The sequence below is a fragment of the Zerene cesonia genome, chromosome 12 (assembly GCF_012273895.1).
Source record: "Zerene cesonia ecotype Mississippi chromosome 12, Zerene_cesonia_1.1, whole genome shotgun sequence".
Lineage (NCBI taxonomy): Eukaryota > Metazoa > Arthropoda > Insecta > Lepidoptera > Pieridae > Zerene > Zerene cesonia.
In genome coordinates this window covers 166,771-186,549 of record NC_052113.1, presented here as the reverse complement: position 1 = coordinate 186,549, position 19,779 = coordinate 166,771, and the positions used below count along the sequence as shown (strand labels likewise).

At 34.2% G+C, this 19,779-nt stretch overlaps 2 protein-coding genes across 2 annotated transcripts in view; both read left to right on the top strand.

Annotated features, from left to right (window-relative positions):
• The first annotated feature begins 8,175 nt into the window (after nucleotides 1-8,175).
• LOC119830710 (odorant receptor 2a-like) lies at nucleotides 8,176-12,501 on the top strand. The gene is made up of 8 exons (XM_038353816.1): nucleotides 8,176-8,326; nucleotides 8,707-8,923; nucleotides 9,156-9,278; nucleotides 9,935-10,133; nucleotides 10,834-11,010; nucleotides 11,338-11,442; nucleotides 11,617-11,772; nucleotides 12,442-12,501. The coding sequence occupies exons 1-8, from the start codon at nucleotides 8,176-8,178 to the stop codon at nucleotides 12,499-12,501; spliced, it is 1,188 nt and encodes a 395-aa protein (XP_038209744.1).
• Nucleotides 12,502-13,582: 1,081 nt separating this feature from the next.
• The window catches only part of LOC119830901 (odorant receptor Or1-like), an 11,988-nt gene continuing 5,791 nt past the window's right edge, over nucleotides 13,583-19,779 (top strand). The window contains 8 exon segments of the mRNA XM_038354090.1: nucleotides 13,583-13,730; nucleotides 14,773-14,989; nucleotides 15,422-15,544; nucleotides 15,867-16,049; nucleotides 16,277-16,478; nucleotides 16,958-17,062; nucleotides 17,444-17,599; nucleotides 18,100-18,156. Coding sequence (XP_038210018.1) covers nucleotides 13,583-13,730; nucleotides 14,773-14,989; nucleotides 15,422-15,544; nucleotides 15,867-16,049; nucleotides 16,277-16,478; nucleotides 16,958-17,062; nucleotides 17,444-17,599; nucleotides 18,100-18,156 — 1,191 coding nt within the window.

The following is a 19,779-nucleotide window of genomic DNA, read 5'->3' as shown; positions in this document are numbered from 1 at the left end:
TCGTAAGCCTTGTTATATGTCTTTAATTGTAGCATTAGCTTCTGCAATCTTTGTATCTTTTTTATTTCTAACTGGATAGATGCTGATTGGGTTAGGGCTGTAAACATGAACGCTGCTATAATTTTATTGAAACACATTAGAGATTGTAGAAGTTCCTTTATTTACGACAATTGGGTGAAATTGATTTTGTAGTTCCTCTTCTTAGGCATTTATACTCCTGATATAGGCTATAGGATTATACTCTAGCGATAGCTTTCTGTCAGGGAGATCGTTAAAATAAAATTACTTATCTTCATAATCTATAATTTTTCAGGTACATGAGCCGCATATACTTGTATATATTGGTCAGTATAGTATATTCTATCGAAAGACATGTCACATTTGAGAAGCGTATCACATTAACCAATGAAATGAGATGAAATGCAAAGCATCCCACCGGCCCGGCCAGCGTCTTTTGTAAGTTTACGAGCCCTCAAATGTTATTGTCAATAAAATAGCCGAATACTGCTTTCATGGTACGGATTAAAATTAAATACTTGTTTATCTCGCATAGGTTTTATACTTTTTGCTTGTTTTAAAAAAGTTGTAAAGCGATTTTTAGGTTCGTGACACAGCTTTGATCCGTTTATATATAAATAATGATTCGTCGATATTGTATTTAATTTGCATTTAATTTTTCAATAAATTAGTATTCGATTTCAAATTTTAACCGTAAAGATAAACAACTGTTAATAGGGTTTCGGATTTAAGTAATTAAATGTTTTATTCATTTTTCAAACGGGAAAAGTTTCAATGCGAGTTTTTTTGACTTGTTCATTTCATTATGCTCGAGAAATGAAAGTAATAAAAGATTGGCAAAAGCATTTCACTCGGCTAAGTAGTTTTTGACACTATCGGTTACAAAATACAAACATAAAAATTTTAAATATAAAACTCAAATCTTTCCTATCAATATTATTTTTAATGTATGTACAATAGAGATGGCGTATCATGTACTCTTTTACACAATTCAAACCGAACAAAGTCGGGGCTAGTCCTAGTATCAACTATGTTTCGACAATATTCGTTCATAAGTGAGGGGTCATCTCAAGTTTGATAAGTTTATAATGAGATCACCGAGTCACCTGAGAGCTGAAGCCGGCCAATTCATGTTGACCTCTCGGATTGTATATTTGTATGATAATATTGATAATGCATATAAAGTGGCTAGACTGTATCTTTCAGGTTTTCTGGTTGATTCAAAGTTTTTAAAGCTTTTTGATATTCCATAATAGATATACTTTTCATTAAATTAAACTGGTTTTTAATGTGTCAGGAAATCCAGATAAGTATTATACGTAACTGACGAAATCTCAGCTTAAGAAGTTTACTCGGTTATTTGTGAACGTAGAATTGTAAAAAGTTAGTTCGCAATTAAAATAGAGTTAGATTGTAATCGGTGTATAAGATAAGATATTGTAGGTAAAATAACATACTATATAACTTAAATGCATTTAAAGGTATGTGGCTAGCTTTTAAACAAATTTCTTCGTAATATACTTAATAATTAGTTTTGTAGCATTCAAATGCTTTAGAAAATGAAACATTTTTAAGAAATAGTAAAAATTTGATCATGACTCGGACTTTGAACCCGGGTTACTTCGCCGAAACGTGGAAATACCCATACTCTCGGCCATCCGTGATCCTTTATGCGGGTTTGAATACCGTCTCATGATCATTTTTTTATATATATTTTTTTTAAGATATAATTTAAAAGCATTCGAAGTTTAACCGTATAAATATATTTCTTAGTAGCCAGAAATGCGGTTTCATTATTAAAGTAATTCGAGTCATTTCTTTTCTCGTCAGGTCTGTTTATTCTTATTAAAAAATCTTTTATTACAAGTTGATGAGATTTTCTGTTCCGCTATCTTTTAATTTGAAGAGAGAAGCTTTGAAGTTTAAGACTCTCAATTAATTTGATACATATATTTTACTTCACAAATTTGTTTATCTTTATAATAGTATTAATCGATTATCAATATATCAATACATATAGTGTCGATTTCTCAGTTTCACGGTTTGTGCTGGAGCTTTAAACGGTTCACTTAACTTTATCAAATCAACACATCAACAAATATTGTCCATACTCTTGAAGTTATGCGTATTTATTGAGTATTCATAGGTAGGACAAACGATTTCCAGTGAACGTATTTAATTTCTCCCACATTTAGCACATGCTGAACTTTATTTATATAACAATTTTTATAATAATTATATGCACAAATAGAACTGAAATCGATTTAAAACACACTAAACGAAGTTTATTTATCATTCCTTTCAGATTTTTTTCAACCAGATAAATTGCAAAGCTTAAAGGTAGACATTTTATATGAATATAATTATTTATAATTATTGCCGGGATTTTCTGTAATCATCATATGCTTCCACATATAACCCTTTAATGAAATAAGAAAGAAAAATATGCGACAATAGAAAATAGTTCGCGTTAATTGGGTAGTAAAGGGACGACCCTTCATTCCCGGAATGCCCTCGCAAATAGCTCTTACAAACACGCAGATTTGTGTACGTTGCGTCATGTTGAGTTGGCGAAGAGATTCTCGTGCTGTGTACTGTATACTTGCTCTCATTTGATGTATGTAGGTAGTTAATGTGAAAAGTGTTCTATGTAATACTCACATTCAGACATCATACACAATTATTCTTGTTAAAGCGTTTTAGATTAAAGCCAAATTTCTTAAAATCTGTTTAGCGGTTTAGCATGAAAAGAGCAACCGAGAGCTTTAAGTATAAGTATTCTGTGTCGAGAGACTGATTTTCATGTGTGTAACATTGGTGTGACTTCTGAAATCCGACGGACAGTCTTACTATATTTGAAGTAATTGAACCATGTTTATCAAATTACTAGCTACTCGCCCCAGCATCGGCCGTGGTAAAGTCACTCAGTGATGTTGCAGCTTTCTAGTGGTGAAAGAAGTTTTGAAATCGGTCGAGTAGTAGGTCCAGTAATTTTGTGTGAGAAATTGAATATATAGAAATTGAAATACATATCTACAAATCTTTGCTCTTTATAGTATTAGTATAGAAGAGAAAATTCGGATTTAAAAATAAATGTTGTGTTGATTTTTAAATTCGGCGTAGTTTCAATCACAATATTGATTTGCAATGTATATATTATAAACATTCACCAAATCTCCAAACATTTCCTACCACCGTTTGATTTTCTATAACATTTTTAAATCATCTAGTCTGTGTTATGCGTACGAGTATGTATTACGGGTTTCCAAAGATATAGATTTGGTTTGGTTATAACATCATCGTTTGTTTAATTTAATCGAATCGTCTGGCTTACATATGTATCTCCATTCAATTTTAATTTTCATTATTCTTGCTGGTTTGGTGGTGGTGAATCGTATCGAAGTGGAAGGTTTTTTAATTTCCGGACGGAGTACACCGTCCGTAGTAAAAAAGCAGTGGTGGCACAGTGGTGAGAACCTCGGACTTCAAAATCGATAAGTCGGGGATCGAGACCGGACGAGCGTGTAGGAAATAAATTGATTTTTCAATTTATCTGCGCATGTGGATAACATCATCACTGCTTTAACGGTGAAGGAAAACATCGTGAGGAAACCGGTATGTCCAGGAATTAAATGTTCGACGACATGTGACATCTGCCAACCCGCACTTGGCCAGCGTGGTGGATTATGGCCTGAACCCTCATAGGAGGCCTATGTCCCAGCAGTGGGAACATTTATGGGCTGATGATGATGATGATGATGTATACCGTCCGAATTTATGTGTTGTATTGTCTTTGCATTCGTGTTACAAATTTTGTTTAATTGAATTTATTAACCGATTCTCTTAGACTTGAGGGAAATATTTAAGGGTGTTACGACACGACCGAAATAACTTCATTTGCTACAGTTGTAGCCACGTAGAATTTACTTGTAATTAGATATCTTGGGTGCAACATTCGATTTCGTAGAAATCTGTTTGCAAAGCATCGAAGGAGAGTTGTCCAGCTCTTCTTTCGTTAAAAGCTATAGGCGAAGTGGATGCAGTCACCTATTCTTAATCATTAAAGGAGATATTAGTTTTCTAAGAATAGAAGCATCGTAATAACTCTCTGTATTTACATGTACTTAATAATGACAAGATCAATGATTTTCTTCAGACCCCATTTAAGTTAGAAAATACCAATATCTCTGTTAATTTTGCGAGATTAATAGATCATTCACAGTTACAAAGCGAGTTGCGGATAAAAGCCTGAATGGATTTGCTTATTTAGTCTAGTCTATATTTCTATACCTTGAAGATGAGTGATAAATTTTGAATATAATATTTGTTACATAGAATGACTGGTAATTACTATAAAGAAGAAGTAAATAAATGAATATTGTGTCTGTTTACTTATTTAACAATCGGCTATTGAATTGAAAACTCTGGAATTTTTATCGCAAGGACCAGCGTGAAGTATCAACGGTGAGGCCAACCGTCGTAGATCTAAAACATTTTTCTAGTTTTAAACAGCACACAAAGTTATTTCGAAAACGAAGGAGGTTCTCTGATTGACGTAATTCTTTTGCATTTATAGAAGTTGGTTATCATTTAGTCCCATTTTAGTACTTGTAGACCTAGTTAGTGCAGAAAACAGTGATACCATTTACGTACAAGAAGTAGTATTCATCTTATAGAAACATTCTTTTAAATATTCGTTAATAATATACTAAGTCTGATTTTGTTAAATTATACCAACTTTTTAATTGATGAAAATAAATTTTATCTTTTATTAGGCATTTTACAAAGAGAATCAAAGTTGTCAGTTCGTTAAATTGATTGAACCTTTGTAATTGTTTTGTCATCGGGGTAATAAAGTTCTCTCGGAAGACTTTGGTATCATTTTAAAAGTTATTAAATGACCTGTGTTTGTGGAGTAATATTATCTTATTTCGTTGAGTGTTTTAATAAAGATTAACGAATATTTAATTAATTTCGTCTTGATTTGGAAACTGATATGTTAGGTACTTTGCGTATAGGTAAGTACATAGACGAAAATGCGCCGGGACAGACGAAGTAAATGTAGGAAAAGTTTTAGTTTACGTTTAAGTTAATTTCTGTTTGATAGAAGCATTTATCGCTTTTGTGATAGATTTTGTGTCATTATTCGAGTTATATTAAAAAAAATAGGTAAATTTCTTGAGTTAGGTAGTCTAAATTACTAATAAATTTTATTACTGTAGATTATAGTTTCAATATTAAAAAGCTTTCTTCTCTTTTGTTGTGTCTAGTTAAATTTTTTGTCAGTTTTAGATAGAAGAAAGGTGTGGCATTTGGATTTCTTTATTGCAGAGTCCGACAATTGCGTATTAATAGAAATTTTAAATAGTTACCTGTTCGGATGATTTGTTTCAATATTTTAAACATTGTTATATTGCCTTCTGTAACTTTCAGTTTTTAAACGCCAGATTTTACAACGATTGGCGAACTTTGAATAAAATGATATTTTACTATAAATATTTACAGTTTCCGTAACTTCATTCTCATTTCTTTGGACTTTAAAACTAAGTTTGGAGTTACAGTTTCCACTCACCTTATGTTTAAGTAAACGTCAGCGTTCCGGCGAGAGGAAGCTGGCGTCGAATCGCAGTCGGTGCGTCATGGTGGCTCGGCTGGTGCTGCTGGACTGGCTGCGGCTGCGGCAGCACGCGGCAACGCGTCAGGGCGGGCCGACACGCCCCCCGCAACAGGTGACACCCACTTGATGATGCTGCTTTAGGATGCGGCCACAAGTCGCACCAATGCTATCAGTTTTTACAAAAAATCGTGCAGAATTAAACCTATTGAGGTGCAGGTAAAGTTAGTTAAGGAAACATTATTATTGATAGATAAAAATTTCTCTTTACGTTTGGACTTCAATCATTTTGGCAATCTTTTCTTTTTTTCAAGTTAATTAAAGCTATAAAAATGTTAACTGACATTATAAAAAATAATGTATCAAATATGACACATAATATTTTGATCCAGTCTTTAAACTATTTAATTGATTAGCGATATTATTAAACTGACGAGTTCTGTACGTAGAAAACTCATTCAAATTTCAGAATTCAATCAATAAATTACTGTATATTTGCATGTTTATCAGAGCAGCATTAAGCAATACCGACATCAAAACTACGATTCACATATAAACAAAAAAGTAAGATAAAATCATACAATCGAGCACCGTGAACACGGGCTGGCACAACTATTCGAATAAATATCGCAGAGCCGGCCCTCGGCTGTGAGATCTCAGGATTAGACCAATCCAATATACGTCTATAGGCTATAGTTATGTAGTTACGTAGGTACGTGCCTATAGGTATCTCGTCATTATGTGGAAGGAACTTACGTAACAGGCTTTTTGTATTCACCTGCATATTATGTTATATTCACTAACACTTCAGATGGGAGTGCTCCCAATGATATGGAATGGAAAATTTATAAGTGTTCATATTTTAAGAATTAAACTCGAAACAATGGAAGGTTAGGAAAGTTCATAAATTAGTATACACGTAAAATTAGTCGCCGCTTTATTTCACGCAATTGCCAATTCAGAAAAAAGAAAGGCTCAAATCTATTAATTTATTCTGTAATAATATAGCTTTTTTGGCTCCTGTTTGTCGCTTCGTGATGTTCGTATAAAAGGTGAAGGAGCCTGACGCAAAACGATTTCTGCCAATATATTTTGTGAAGACATCAATTGACTATGTACCGTTGCAGTGTGATTGAGCAACAAACAGTCACGCATTCGTTTTGATGAAAAAATCAGCTTGTCGCTCACACCTTCAATGTCTTCCAAGTTATCACAAATAAAAAACTGAACCGCCTTCAAATTGTCATAACTAGATCAAATTTAAATGGGACGACATGGCAGACACCAACTATCAAATAAAAATAGAATCATAAACATCAGTTCATACAGTAAAAAGTTATGAGGAAGCAAACAAACAAAAAAACAACAGTCGAATTGATAACCTCCTCCTTTTTTGAAGTTTGTTGAAAAGTAGCCTCTTGTCTGATCCTTACCATACATTGCATTTTTTGACAGTGTGTTTTATATGTGGTACTTAATTACCTTTCTTTTCCACAAATTTTTGGAATAATTTTGATAATTTATACGTTTTATTTTTAAATGTATATATACAATTTGTAAATTGCAATATTTATAAAGAACTTTTAGTAATGTTCACCTAACGATCTGATAGCAGAGTGGGTACGACATTCTGCTTATGTTGTAGACGTGAAATTTTGTGAGATTATATTATTTAGATTATATCTGATATTTTTGTTACTCCTTCACTCAATAACAGCAGATCGTATTAACAAGAAACTAGCAGTACGCTCCGGCTTCACCCGTGGTACATATATAGCCTAAAGCAGTTTTTGATCACGAGCATATCCAACCGCGCAGGAATTATTGAAATCGGTTCAGCAGTTCCCGAGATTAGCTTCGTATCATTATTGTATCTATTTAGTACACTTAAATGATAGTCCGAAGAAACACATAGACGACTTTTTCATCACAGAATCATGCTGATGAAGCCGCGAGTTCCGTGCGACAGTTTGATATATTCAAAAGTAAGTGAATACAATAAATTGAGCAAATTCTACTCTTTAATATTCTAAACAGATAATTCATACGGAGATTTAATTTAAACCCTGTGTAAATTAGAAATAATCCTGGAAATGAAAGAAGAGATTATCGCCCGCATCACATGTCCAAGCCGACTCTCAGATATCAAACCTTCTATATTTCATACTTCATAATGATATCATATTAAGTTGTAATGTTTCATATCTATAGGGATTTTTACAGACTGCTTTTTATCGTTAAGACGAGTTTAAAGACGTTAATTTGCTTTGTAGCACAAGTTAATAATAAAGATCACTCCTATTTCAAAAATAGGTGGAAGCAAAGTGATTTTATTTCTCAGAGCAAAATCCAATATATGTTTTTAGTTTTTAAAGTACATTATCGCTTAAAACTTAATGTTGATTCAACACAACTGGTAAAACCTGTAATTTAAACAAATGCCAAAGTAAACTTGGAAGTTCAGTCAACATTCTGTTTGTCTTTATTTGTATTTATTCTTGACTAAATGGAAACCCACACTGATCAATACCCGCGTGGTGACGATGGGTGTCGTTGTGGAAAATGCAAATTTTTCAATTCGCTTTTCATTGACATGTTTGAAAATCTTCGGTTTGTGGGCGCCGGACGGGCTGGAGGGGTGGAAACGAGTGTTGTATAACTGTCACACTGTATGCGTGTTCATGCTGCTTTTGGGTAAGTGGAAAGTAACGCTTAAACCTTGATAAATGCGATTTTTTATGTTAAGTGCATAGGCTTTTATAATAGGATTTTTTTTTTGTCTATAGTTATGTTTTCCTGAAACAAAAATGTATAAAAAGCTCATCCTATTGCTTATTGACGTACAGATACAAATGCAAGCATCAGTTGAACTTTCCAGGTGCGGGTTCAATAACCACTCGTAGAATCAAATACATAGACTACGTTTTAAATGTTATCCTTACAAAAGATCTACGCTGTGAATTTAAATGAATGCTTAATCGTTCACACAAACCAGTTATAAGAATTTATTCAAACATTAAATATGCACACATTATATAGCTAATTCTTGAATGTAACCATGTAACCATCGCTAGGTATATACATAATAACCCAGCTGGTGGACCTGTGTATGATTTGGGGTAATCTGCCCCTGATGACGGCCACCGCCTTCCTGATGTGCACGAACCTGGTGCACTCCGTCAAGATCCTTAACCTTCTAGTGAGGAGGGAGAGGATTCGACGTATCGTGGAAGAGAATGATGAAATGCTGAAAGGCGCTGATACTGACGAAGAATTGGAGATTGTACAGAGGTGATGATATACAATGTTTGAAAAAAAGATTAAATTCGTTTATTTAGAATCTTGTAAATTTAACTGATTACAATTGACTGCCAGTTTCTGTCAGAATAAGAATTATAAATAAGTAAAATAATAGCATTTTACTGTTTCATCGATCATACTGATTCAGTATAAGTAGTAACCTCAATAGTATATGAAACTGGATCAGATCAGTTGTATAATTATTTTCATCATTATCCTTTAGCTGTAACAGAGGAACAAACATCCACCTTTTCACATTCTTCTCCCTGTCGATGTTGACGCTAGTTGGGTTCACGGTTGCCGCTTCGCTGGAATCCCAAGATAACCAGTTACCATATCGAGCATGGTGAGTAACATTATCTAGAGGAAAATGTAATATAGCGGTTGTTTGTTAGCATATTATTAAACGCATGACTTTCGACACTTTTCATTTCATAGTATTTCTCCTTTAATCGATGGTTATGATACTGCTAGACATGTATAACCAACGCAGAATTAGCTGTTTAATATAGAAAGAAACTAACATACTTACAGCCAAATTAAACCGGGTGCTCTAAGCTCAACCTGTTTGTTTTAACAACATTCTTCATTTATATTGGCCGTACACGTATTGTGATGAAAACATATATTTGTCATAGCGATATTTGGAGTTAGAATGCGTACAAGAAGACTACCTACTGTTGTTAAGAGTGTGTTGCTGTATTGATTTATTTTCTTATATATAATGCTTATAAAAATAATTTGTGTGTGTGTCTGTAATACAGGTTCGAGCGGTGTTTCCTTCTATTTATTGATAATTTAATTTTTATTTTTTATTTATTATTTTTTTTTTGCTGTACATACCCCAATGTGGCACAGATACATAGTATATGTTTTGTTTAAGAAAGACTAAATATATAACCTTTTTTTTCTTGCTTAAGGAAACTAATTAATAATCAGACACAGAGCGCGTGGTATGTTATAAATTAATGTCGATTTTTCTTTATATATTTTCACTTATAGGTATCCATATGACACATCCAAGTCTCCCGCCTACGAGCTAACATACACTCACCAGGTGACCGCCATCATCCCGGCAGCTTGCCTAAACGTCAGCAAGGACTTGCTGGTGGTGACGCTGATAGCGCAGTGCCGCTGTCGGCTGCGGCTGGTCTCCCAGCGGTTGAGGTGCTTGTGTGCTGATCTGTGCGTGGAAAATGGGGTAAGATGGAATGGAGATATTTATGACTTTGGGTAGAAGACGTGTCAGATACATTATAAAAATAAGATAAATTCTTCTGAAGTTTATTTAAACATGCGATATTATTACATATATAGAAGGAAACTTTAAGAAACTGTATTTAAAAATAGGAGTTTGTACAACTGTGATTGAAGATTGTTTGGTTCTCTTTCGAAATTTGACTATATTGTGTTTGTATTTACTTTAGAAGTTTCTGTTAAGAAGATATATCATACAGGAATATATTTCTCATGACATCAGCCCGCGTGCCATCTATGTTTCATATGCTATACCGCTACGAAAACGTCTACGACTGTGACACAGGCTTCATGCTACGACCGCCTACGTGTAGATGTCGCTACAAAACATCGCTCTACACCGTCTAGGTATATCAAATAATTTTTGTGACGAGCGAGTAATTATTGATAAATGCTATAGAAAGAACAAAAGTCAAAGGATGCTAGTATAACTATTAGGATACATATTATCCTTATAGTTTCGTCAATTGTTATTTTCAACTTCATAATGGAAACTTGTATATGAACTTGTATATAAATCTTTTATATATGAAATGTGTTAAAAAAATTTATATATCACGTCACATAGTATTTTTCATATGTTGAATTTAAATCATTATTTTAAGCAATAACTTTTTAACTGTAAATTCATGAACCATTTACAGCGTCTCACAGCAATGCAAGAGAGTTTGGTCATGAACCGGCTCAGCAATTGCGTCCAGCAGCACCAGGCCGCGCTGCAGGCGGTGGAGCAGCTGCAGGAGTGCTTCTCGGAGCCAACCTTCGCCCAGTTCACTGTGTCGCTCGTCATCATTTGTGTTACTGCTTTTCAGTTAACCTTTGTATGTATTATAGCGTAAAATTTAAATTATCGAATGAATTTACATATCGCACAGTGTATACATATTAAATTTGGGAAAGAATAAATAAATTGGTCAAAGATGGCGGCCGCCACAAAATGTCGGATTAAATGTTTTTTACAACTCCTAGAATATGGGTATTAATGCTTGATTAGTAAAATACTATACAGTATGGCAAATTACAAATTCAAAATGGCCGAAGCACAAAATGAGGTCGGGAGTTTGTGAAATTATATAATTTACAAATATCTTTGGTTGGATTAGATAGCATTTTAAACTCGTTCTGCCTTTTTATCCTCAATGTTCCAGCTTACCAATAACTTGGTACGAATGATGTCCATGGCGTGCTACCTCTGCACCATGTCGGAGCAGGTCTTCATCTACTGCTATGAGGGGAACGAGCTTGCCGTTGAGGTCATTATTGTAATGTTTATTCATACAAGAATTAGAGAAATATTTAGAATATGGAGACTAAGGTTCAAATATACAAGGTGGAATCGACAACACAACAATAGATTCAACGTGTATAGATAATGACAGTCCGTTTCCCTTGTAAACAATGTTTGTAAATGATGTTAATATTCTCAGAGTGAGCAAGTTTGCGGCGCGGTGTACCAGTTCCCGTGGTACAGCTGCAGCGCGGCGCTGCGCCGCTCCGCGCTGGTGGTGATGACGCGCTGCCGCCGCGCCGCCAGCCTCTCCGCCGCCGGCTTCACCACGCTGTCCCTCACGTCTTTTAGAAGTGTGAGCATGTATAAAAGTCATTTTTATCTACCACAATGATCCACAACAAGCTTAGCATATTTATTTCTTCTCTTTATTATTCAAGGGATTTTGTCGCTTAGCGACCACGTCGTCCCGTAAGTACTAATCACAATTCAAAAACACACATATGCATACAAATACAGATTAAAACATAACAATTATTTTTGTAAGCCAAAGCTTTTCATGTTTGTTGTTACATTTTGCTGAGAAACTATCACTTTGATGTAGACAATTTACTTTGTTCTAAGTAATTTAAATTATGTATACTTTAATTACCTATAATTAGTACAATATCATAAAAGTGAATAGTGTGTTTGTTTTGCTGACCGTCAAAAATATTTTTGTGTTGAACAGTGAACACTCTATTTATTGCAAGGCTTTATAACATCATGCTATATCCCATTTCTTAAAAAATTGTTGCAAACTTCGCGAGCAAAACAATTACGTGGTTGCCTTCCACTTCTTTAGCAAATGATACTCATAGATAAAAGTTTTAATCTCTCTCTTAACCGCAAACATAAGTACCTACTTTATAGTGTTGTAAATTTTCCTACAGCATCCTAAACGGATAAACAAATTTAAATCCAAAATCTCAGATTTTTGTGGTCAATTTACACTTGAAAGTTATAGTTCTGTGTATTCTTCCAGATTATGAAAGCTTCGTACACCTTCTTCACGGTTCTACGTCAAGTAAATGAACGAAACTAAGCAATAATATTCAAGCTTATTTGATTGTATAATAAATAGAGATGTGTAATATTACATTTTTTATAGTAGTTTTATTTCTTTAGATGAACATATAGTTAATGTTAGACGTAATTTTTTAAAGATCTTCAAATAAAAAGATTTTTTGCAAACAAAAAAAATTATATGTACATACATATTGTATTTATATGTATGTACATTATATTGAATGCGCCTTTCATTTCATTATACGTAGACCAGTAAGTTGTTATATATTATAACAGCACGCGTACCAAGTGCGTTGCATTGAATCTGGGAGTCAAACAGGTCAGCTTGCACAGGGGAAAGTTTCGCCCCCCAACATAAATATCGGCTTGAAATAGTAGCGTATATCCTTCTCCTTATCTTTCCAATTCCATTGTTATATTCTCATCGTTCCTTGCTTATCCCTTATGTCTTAGAACTGGAGCATGCATTTGCTGCAAATGATCAAGGATGGTTCATTTGATCAGTTCGGGGACGGGGGATAAACGAATAAACAAGAAGTCGCAGGCGTCGGCTAGTGTTAAATAAAATTACGCACAATTATGAATACAATAGTCTATAATAAAATTCAAAGCGCGACGTTAGGTGCTGTTTATTTTAATAACACAATGGAGTGGTGAGAGATAATTGCTTAGACGATAATTGCTGAAAATTATTTGTTTTGATCAGGGCTCCTCAACTAAATGTCGCTTATCAAAGGAACGCATTATATGAAACTTGAAAAGATCACACAAAAGAGAGTAATAAAAAAAAATGGTCAAATGAGAATTAATCTAGCGACAAATACCTTATATCTACAATTTTTTTTTTGTAAAAAATTGAATTGGAGAATTGACAATATATAATAATGAAGGTAAAAAAATCTTAAATAATAACATATAGCTATAACCCCTTGACTTAACTGGTGGCATTTTCAAAAATTTTCACTGATTTTTCTCTCCGCCTTAAATTTTATTACTTGCCATAAGTTGCCAACATCTGACTGTTAAATTTTCAAATTCATTTACATGAATTCATTTCGTTCATTATGCGTTTGGTTTTGTACCATTCGATTATCAGAATGGTCACTGTTGCGAACAGTTTTTTCTCTCTCCGCGTAGCCCTGACTTGGCTGAGAGTCATGGGGCTCTGGGCCCCTGACGATCTTAAAGACTGGAGGAGGGCAGCCTACAATTGTTATACTTTCCTTGTTTATATGATTGTTGTTGGTAAGCTTACGAATAAATTTGCCCTTACTGCTAATAATGTCATCCATTCTAATAATATGAAGCTGAAGAGTTTATTTGTTGAATACGCTAATCTCAGAGACTACTGGTCCGAATTGTAAAAATGTTTTGTGTTAGATAGTCCGTTTATCGAGGAAGGCTATTTAGGTTATTTAATGTAATGTTATCATGTACGACGTGAGTGAAACCGCGGGGCACGGTTTGTAATAAATATAATAAAATTATCTTTATTTTACTAGAGCACCCACAAAATGTTTTGCCGGCTCTTCTCTGTATAATCAGCTCTCTGAACCGACGGTAAACGTTAAAACTATGTTATTTCGATTCAAAAGTGCTCCTAGAAGTATTATAATTGGATAAATAAATGTTTGAGTTTACTTGTATGATTAAAATTTTTAATGGATCTCTTAAAACTGACAAGCCCTTCTGGTAGTATTGGCTGATTATTACATCAGAATACGTTATAAATGAATTGGTCAACATTATACGTATAAGATGCAATGTACAAGTATATTATTTATATGTAGGCCGAAATCTCTTCTTAGTTACTTTTACTTATTCGTTTTTATTTTTGCAAGTAAAAAAGACTCGTTTTGTCACTTACATTATGATAATCCTTATGTGGCATGTTGTCTTATATTATAACAAGAGAAATGTCGAGACAAATGGAAGCAATCTATTTTACTGTAGGTATATCATTTATCTTATTTGTATGTTAATTTAATTGTTTGTTCGATGTTTGTAGACGAAATAAAAGATAATACACAGATCTACACAGTTTTTTTTAATTACTTTAACATGGTTCAATAAGTATAAACGATTTACAGCGCATATTGTTGTGGGTGGATTCGTACCATCCAAAATAACTTCTGAAATTAATGTATCATTAGTTGATACGACAGATAACATAATACTTTACTAGTAACACAAAAAATTTGATCTAAGACTTTTATATTATTATACCATCGTTTTATGGAATAAACGTAGCGTTTCGCAATTAATTTGAATTATCATAATGTCTCAGGTACATTTATACTAATCCAAGCGGTAGATCTGTGTATGATATGGGGAGATATCCAGCTGATGACTGCGTCCGCCTTCGTGCTGTTCACCAACCTGACGCACACCACCAAGATCCTTAACATGATAATCAGGTCCAGGCGCATCAAGGATATCGTAGCTAAGAACGATACAGTCATACGTATGCAGGACACAGTGGAGAAGGTGCAGATTGTTCAACGGTAAAAAATATCTCACGTATTAAAGGACTTTCCTAAAAAACGAAGGATCGTTCGTTAGCTGTATTTTTGTTTTGTTTTCGTGTTCGATAAATCCGTGGCCTTCGACGTGATTATTTTTATGTTTGATAGGAAAATGTTGTCATTTGGTCCTGTTTTAGCTTCTGGAGTGGCACCTCCCTCTCAAGAGACGTCGGTGTCCTAGGAGAGTATTATTTCGTAAACAATTATAATAATTATATCACCTTGATGGTTAGTCGTATCCAAATAATCACATAATAATATGGAGAATAAGCTTTTTGTGTCAGGGTATAGAGAACTGGAAACAAATAAAAATAATTAACATTGAACCATGAAACCTCTACTCCAAATCAAGACACTACGTCTTTCTCTCTCAATCAATTAAAATCTTTAATTTGAACTATGATTTTCCAGTTGCGAGCGTGGTGTAAGGTTTTACGTCGTAACGTATGCCCTGATCACTCTATTTACGATTTTATTGTGGTCATTTGCTGCAGCTTTGGAAACTCAAGATAAGCAACTTCCAATGAGGGCTTGGTATGTTCAGTTCTAGTCGAGCCAAAACCCCCATTGTCCAATATCGCTAGATTTTTAACATTTAATCCAAGTTATCACTATAGTATATCTATATAGTACTGGTGTTCCGCATGCGGCCCGCTTAGTCAAAGGCAATACTCATGGGAATGACATTAGTTAGTCGTTCTTAGCTTGTGTCTCCAGTCGCATTAGTTTTTGTTTCGCTTTTTGTTCCCGTCATTGACATGTTAATGCTCTAATTTCAAATATTTATTCTTAAATAATAAGCTTTCTCTTTTATCGGCAGTCTTTATGCTTACTGTTTTGTCCACTTCCTGCACAGGTATCCCTTCAACACATCAGTGTCCCCACTGTACGAGTTGGCGTACATCCACCAGTCCCTGTCGCTGTACCTGGCGGCCAGCATGAACGCCAGCAAGGACATCTTGGTGACCACGCTGATAGCGCAGTGCCGCTGTCGCCTGCGTCTCTTGAGGGGAGCTTTCGAAACTTTGTGCAGGGATATGCAGATTGTTGATATTGTAGGTTTCAGTTTTTTTTGTATTGTCAAATAATTATATCATGTACAGCGTCTTGCTCCAACTTTTATAGATAATGTGATATAACTGTTCCCATTAAAAATAATAAGAACAAGAATAGAATATGTTATGTAAGAAAAAGATTATCATTTATAACCTGTTTGAAATATAATTTTATTTTAATTAAAATTTCATCACTTAATGTGAGAAATAGGAACTTAGTATCTTCTCATTTGTAGCGCCTATCAAAACACCAAGAGGCAATAATGTCAGCTCGCTTGAGAGCCTGCGTGATGGAACACCAGGCCATCCTGCAGACGGTGGAGCAGCTACAGAGCTGCTTCTCGGAACCAACATTCGCCCAGTTCACCGTTTCGCTCGTCATCATTTGTGTTACTGCTTTTCAATTGGTTTTTGTATGTTTCTTTTATAGAAATAATCACAATAAAATTAAGACAATATTTCGGTATAGTAGTTACCGCGTGAGCGTTGAACCTACGGGTCCTGGGCTCGATTCCCATTGTAGACTAACAGAAAAACAAACTAAAATAAAATCGGTCAATGAAGTTACCTGCATTTGCTACTTACAAGGAATTCACTTTTAAGAATCGTTATTATGTGGAGTTTAGAGAATTTTGTAGGTAACATTTAAAAGCAAATTCTAGAACTATGAGAATAACATGTGCCTTCGGCTATGTGTTTGATGTATTACCTTTGGTACCTTTCATATATTTAAACGAATTCGAATATTTGGTTTCTAATAGTATAGTTCTAGTTGTAAAATTTATTTGAATACTAAAAAGTATTATAAATGTGGTATTGTTTTGTCCTTAACATTTAACCTTTACACCACCAGTGTCTGCAACTCATAATATTGATATAATGTTATTTTCAGCAAACGGGAAGATTAGTTCGAATGCTTTCCATGACCTTCTATCTGATGAACATGGTGGGGCAAGTGTTTATCTACTGCTATGAGGGGAATGAGCTAACTGTGGAGGTGAATAAATAGTTACTAAATATGTGTTCCTTTGATTTGACTGGAACCTGCGTCCATTAAAGTTCGAAGCAATTATTGACTATGATAATATTATGTTTGGTCTGAATTTTGATATACAGATTTACGATATTAAATATTTAGTCGTACTCTTAATAATAGTCTAAACTAGATGAAGTATATATAGTATGAGAATATATTATTTCTGCAGAAGAATGCCGGTAATTTTTGAAGAATATACATTTAAATATTTTTAATATTAATAGAAATTTTTATACTCGTGCAGCCACAAATATATTAAATTTCGCTCTACTGTTAATTGTATAGATATATACAGATGTTTATTTTTACCGTTTAACATATCTGGTCATAACGCCTACTCAGAGTGAGCAAGTGTGCGGCGCGGTGTACCAGTTCCCGTGGTACAGCTGCAGCGCGGCGCTGCGCCGCTCCGCGCTGGTGGTGATGACGCGCTGCCGCCGCGCCGCCAGCCTCTCCGCCGCCGGCTTCACCACGCTGTCCCTCACGTCTTTTATGAGTGTCAGTAATTAAATCCCTACTAATATATTAAATGCGAATGTAGCTCTGTCTGTTTGTCTGTCTCCTCTTCACGATGAAACCACTGAACTGATTTGGATAAAAGATGGTATCAAGGTAGCTTGAGACCAAAAAGTTTTATCGAGGAAATCCGGGAACGGGATCTATGCGGGTTGTAATTTATCTACACGAATGAAGTCGCGGGTGGAAAGCTAGTACGAGAAAGCGAAGAGTTGTGTTGAACAATATAACCAGACTTTGGTACGTAAAGTCTTGTGATAATATAACATAGAAAACGAATGCGACGCCTTTGCATGTTTTGGTTTTCAACACATTGTTAGTAGACGTATTCTTATTTCTTAGCATTGCTATGTACGCATGTGTGCGTGCGGATTCGTTAATTATATAGATGTTTGTATGCGTCATGCTAGCTCTTATTGTCCCTTTAAAACATTAAGGAATTATGTATACACTAGATACTAAATATTTTTTTTTATTTTCAGATTTGCAAAGCTTCATACTCATTCTTTACAGTCCTCAAACAAGTGGACGAAGATAAATAAATAATATTATATTCGAAAAACATGTTTTACGTGTAATTATTGCAGTCGAGTATTATCGTGTAATTATGGCAAACCGATACTTTCATGTGTAAATGTAATATCCACTGCTTGATTACTAGCAATTTTAATTAATTAATAAAGTGTGGTGAATCGCAAACCATTTGATACATTTTTATTTTTACAAATCAACGACTTTCCGAAGACAAAGTAGAATAAAATTAATTTTAGGTCATCTTTTTGTATTTTCTTCTCATTTTAGCAATATATCAAGATGTAAGATGTTCCTTCATTAAGAGGTAACGAGCTAATTAAATCATATGTCAGAGTTTTCTATGTCACTGGTTTGTTAACTAATCCAATCTACAGTTTTCTACATATGTTATTAGTATACTAAGGAATTGTGATTAGTTTAGAAATCCACCACCAGCACCACCGTATACAATTTCAAAAGTATGAAAAAATTGCTTGTATAAATTTTAACGAAGTATTCACATGTTTTCAATTCCTGAACGTAATTATAAGCAATTTTAGCGTGGTAATATAAGTGTCCGTCATCAAATACATGGTTAAACTTGCTTGCGTTTAGGTCTACAACTATTAATGACACAATATCCTACATCTTAAGAATCTTCTTCGGCTGGGAAGTCGGTAAAAATGAAGATTTTCGTAAAGAATATTACTTCGTCATTAAAAATATCGCTTAATATTTTTTTGTTGTCTGGTATGTGGACACCCGAGGGCCTGAACGTGTTGGGAAATATTCTGTACAATTTCTATTTTTTCTTATTTTACATGTGTATGACAGGTGAAAATTATTGAAAGCTAATTGTCTTATTTTAAGTATCTATGAATTTAAACTTATTAACTTGTTGTACAAATCAGTATTTGACATTTTGAGTTTTGTTCTTCATAGAACTGCATTTATTAATTAGTTTTAATACTTTTAAAAATTATTTTCAAGAATGCTACAATCCTATTTATAAATATATATCAATGAATTGTTATGCGCATAGTATTTTAATACATAAATATTTATTTAAGGGATCTATATAATAGTGCAAACCGGAGACCTCGTGCTAGTTTGGGGGGATGTCTCACTTATGACGGCGACTTTCTTTTTACTCTTCACCAATATTGCGCTGACTGTTAAGGTAATCATTGCCTCACTGAGTTATTTATTTAGTTATGTAGTTATAAAGACAGAGCTCAGAATAAATAATCATCATCGTCACCTTCATAAGCCCATATGTTGCGTTGCCACTACAGAGACACAAGTCTCCTATGAGTAAGCCATAATTCAATGTCGTCACATGATACAAATTTCGATTCTTTGACATGCCCGTTCCCTCACGATGTTTCCCTTCACTGTCTTGGGCAGAGGTGATGTAAATAAGTTGTGGATAAAAAGATTACGATTAGGCGTATTTTCACTTATTCCACAATAAACTTCCATTAAACTCCACATAGATACAACAGAACTCATTTATTTTATACATTATACATTTCTTTATATACAAGACACATGACACACACGACACACGGATCGTCTGAAAATAAAAAAGAAGCGGTTGTTGCGATATCAGGTTAGTAGGATAGGATATAGTCCCTTGTTTGTATTGT

Bases quoted from the DNA above. Each gene is read 5' to 3' on its own strand.
- LOC119830710 (XM_038353816.1), top strand. From the start codon at position 8,176: ATGGGTGTCGTTGTGGAAAATGCAAATTTTTCAATTCGCTTTTCATTG. The intron at 8,327-8,706 runs GTAAGTGGAAAG...AACCATCGCTAG, and splicing joins CGTGTTCATGCTGCTTTTGG to GTATATACATAATAACCCAG. The intron at 8,924-9,155 runs GTGATGATATAC...ATTATCCTTTAG, and splicing joins GAATTGGAGATTGTACAGAG to CTGTAACAGAGGAACAAACA.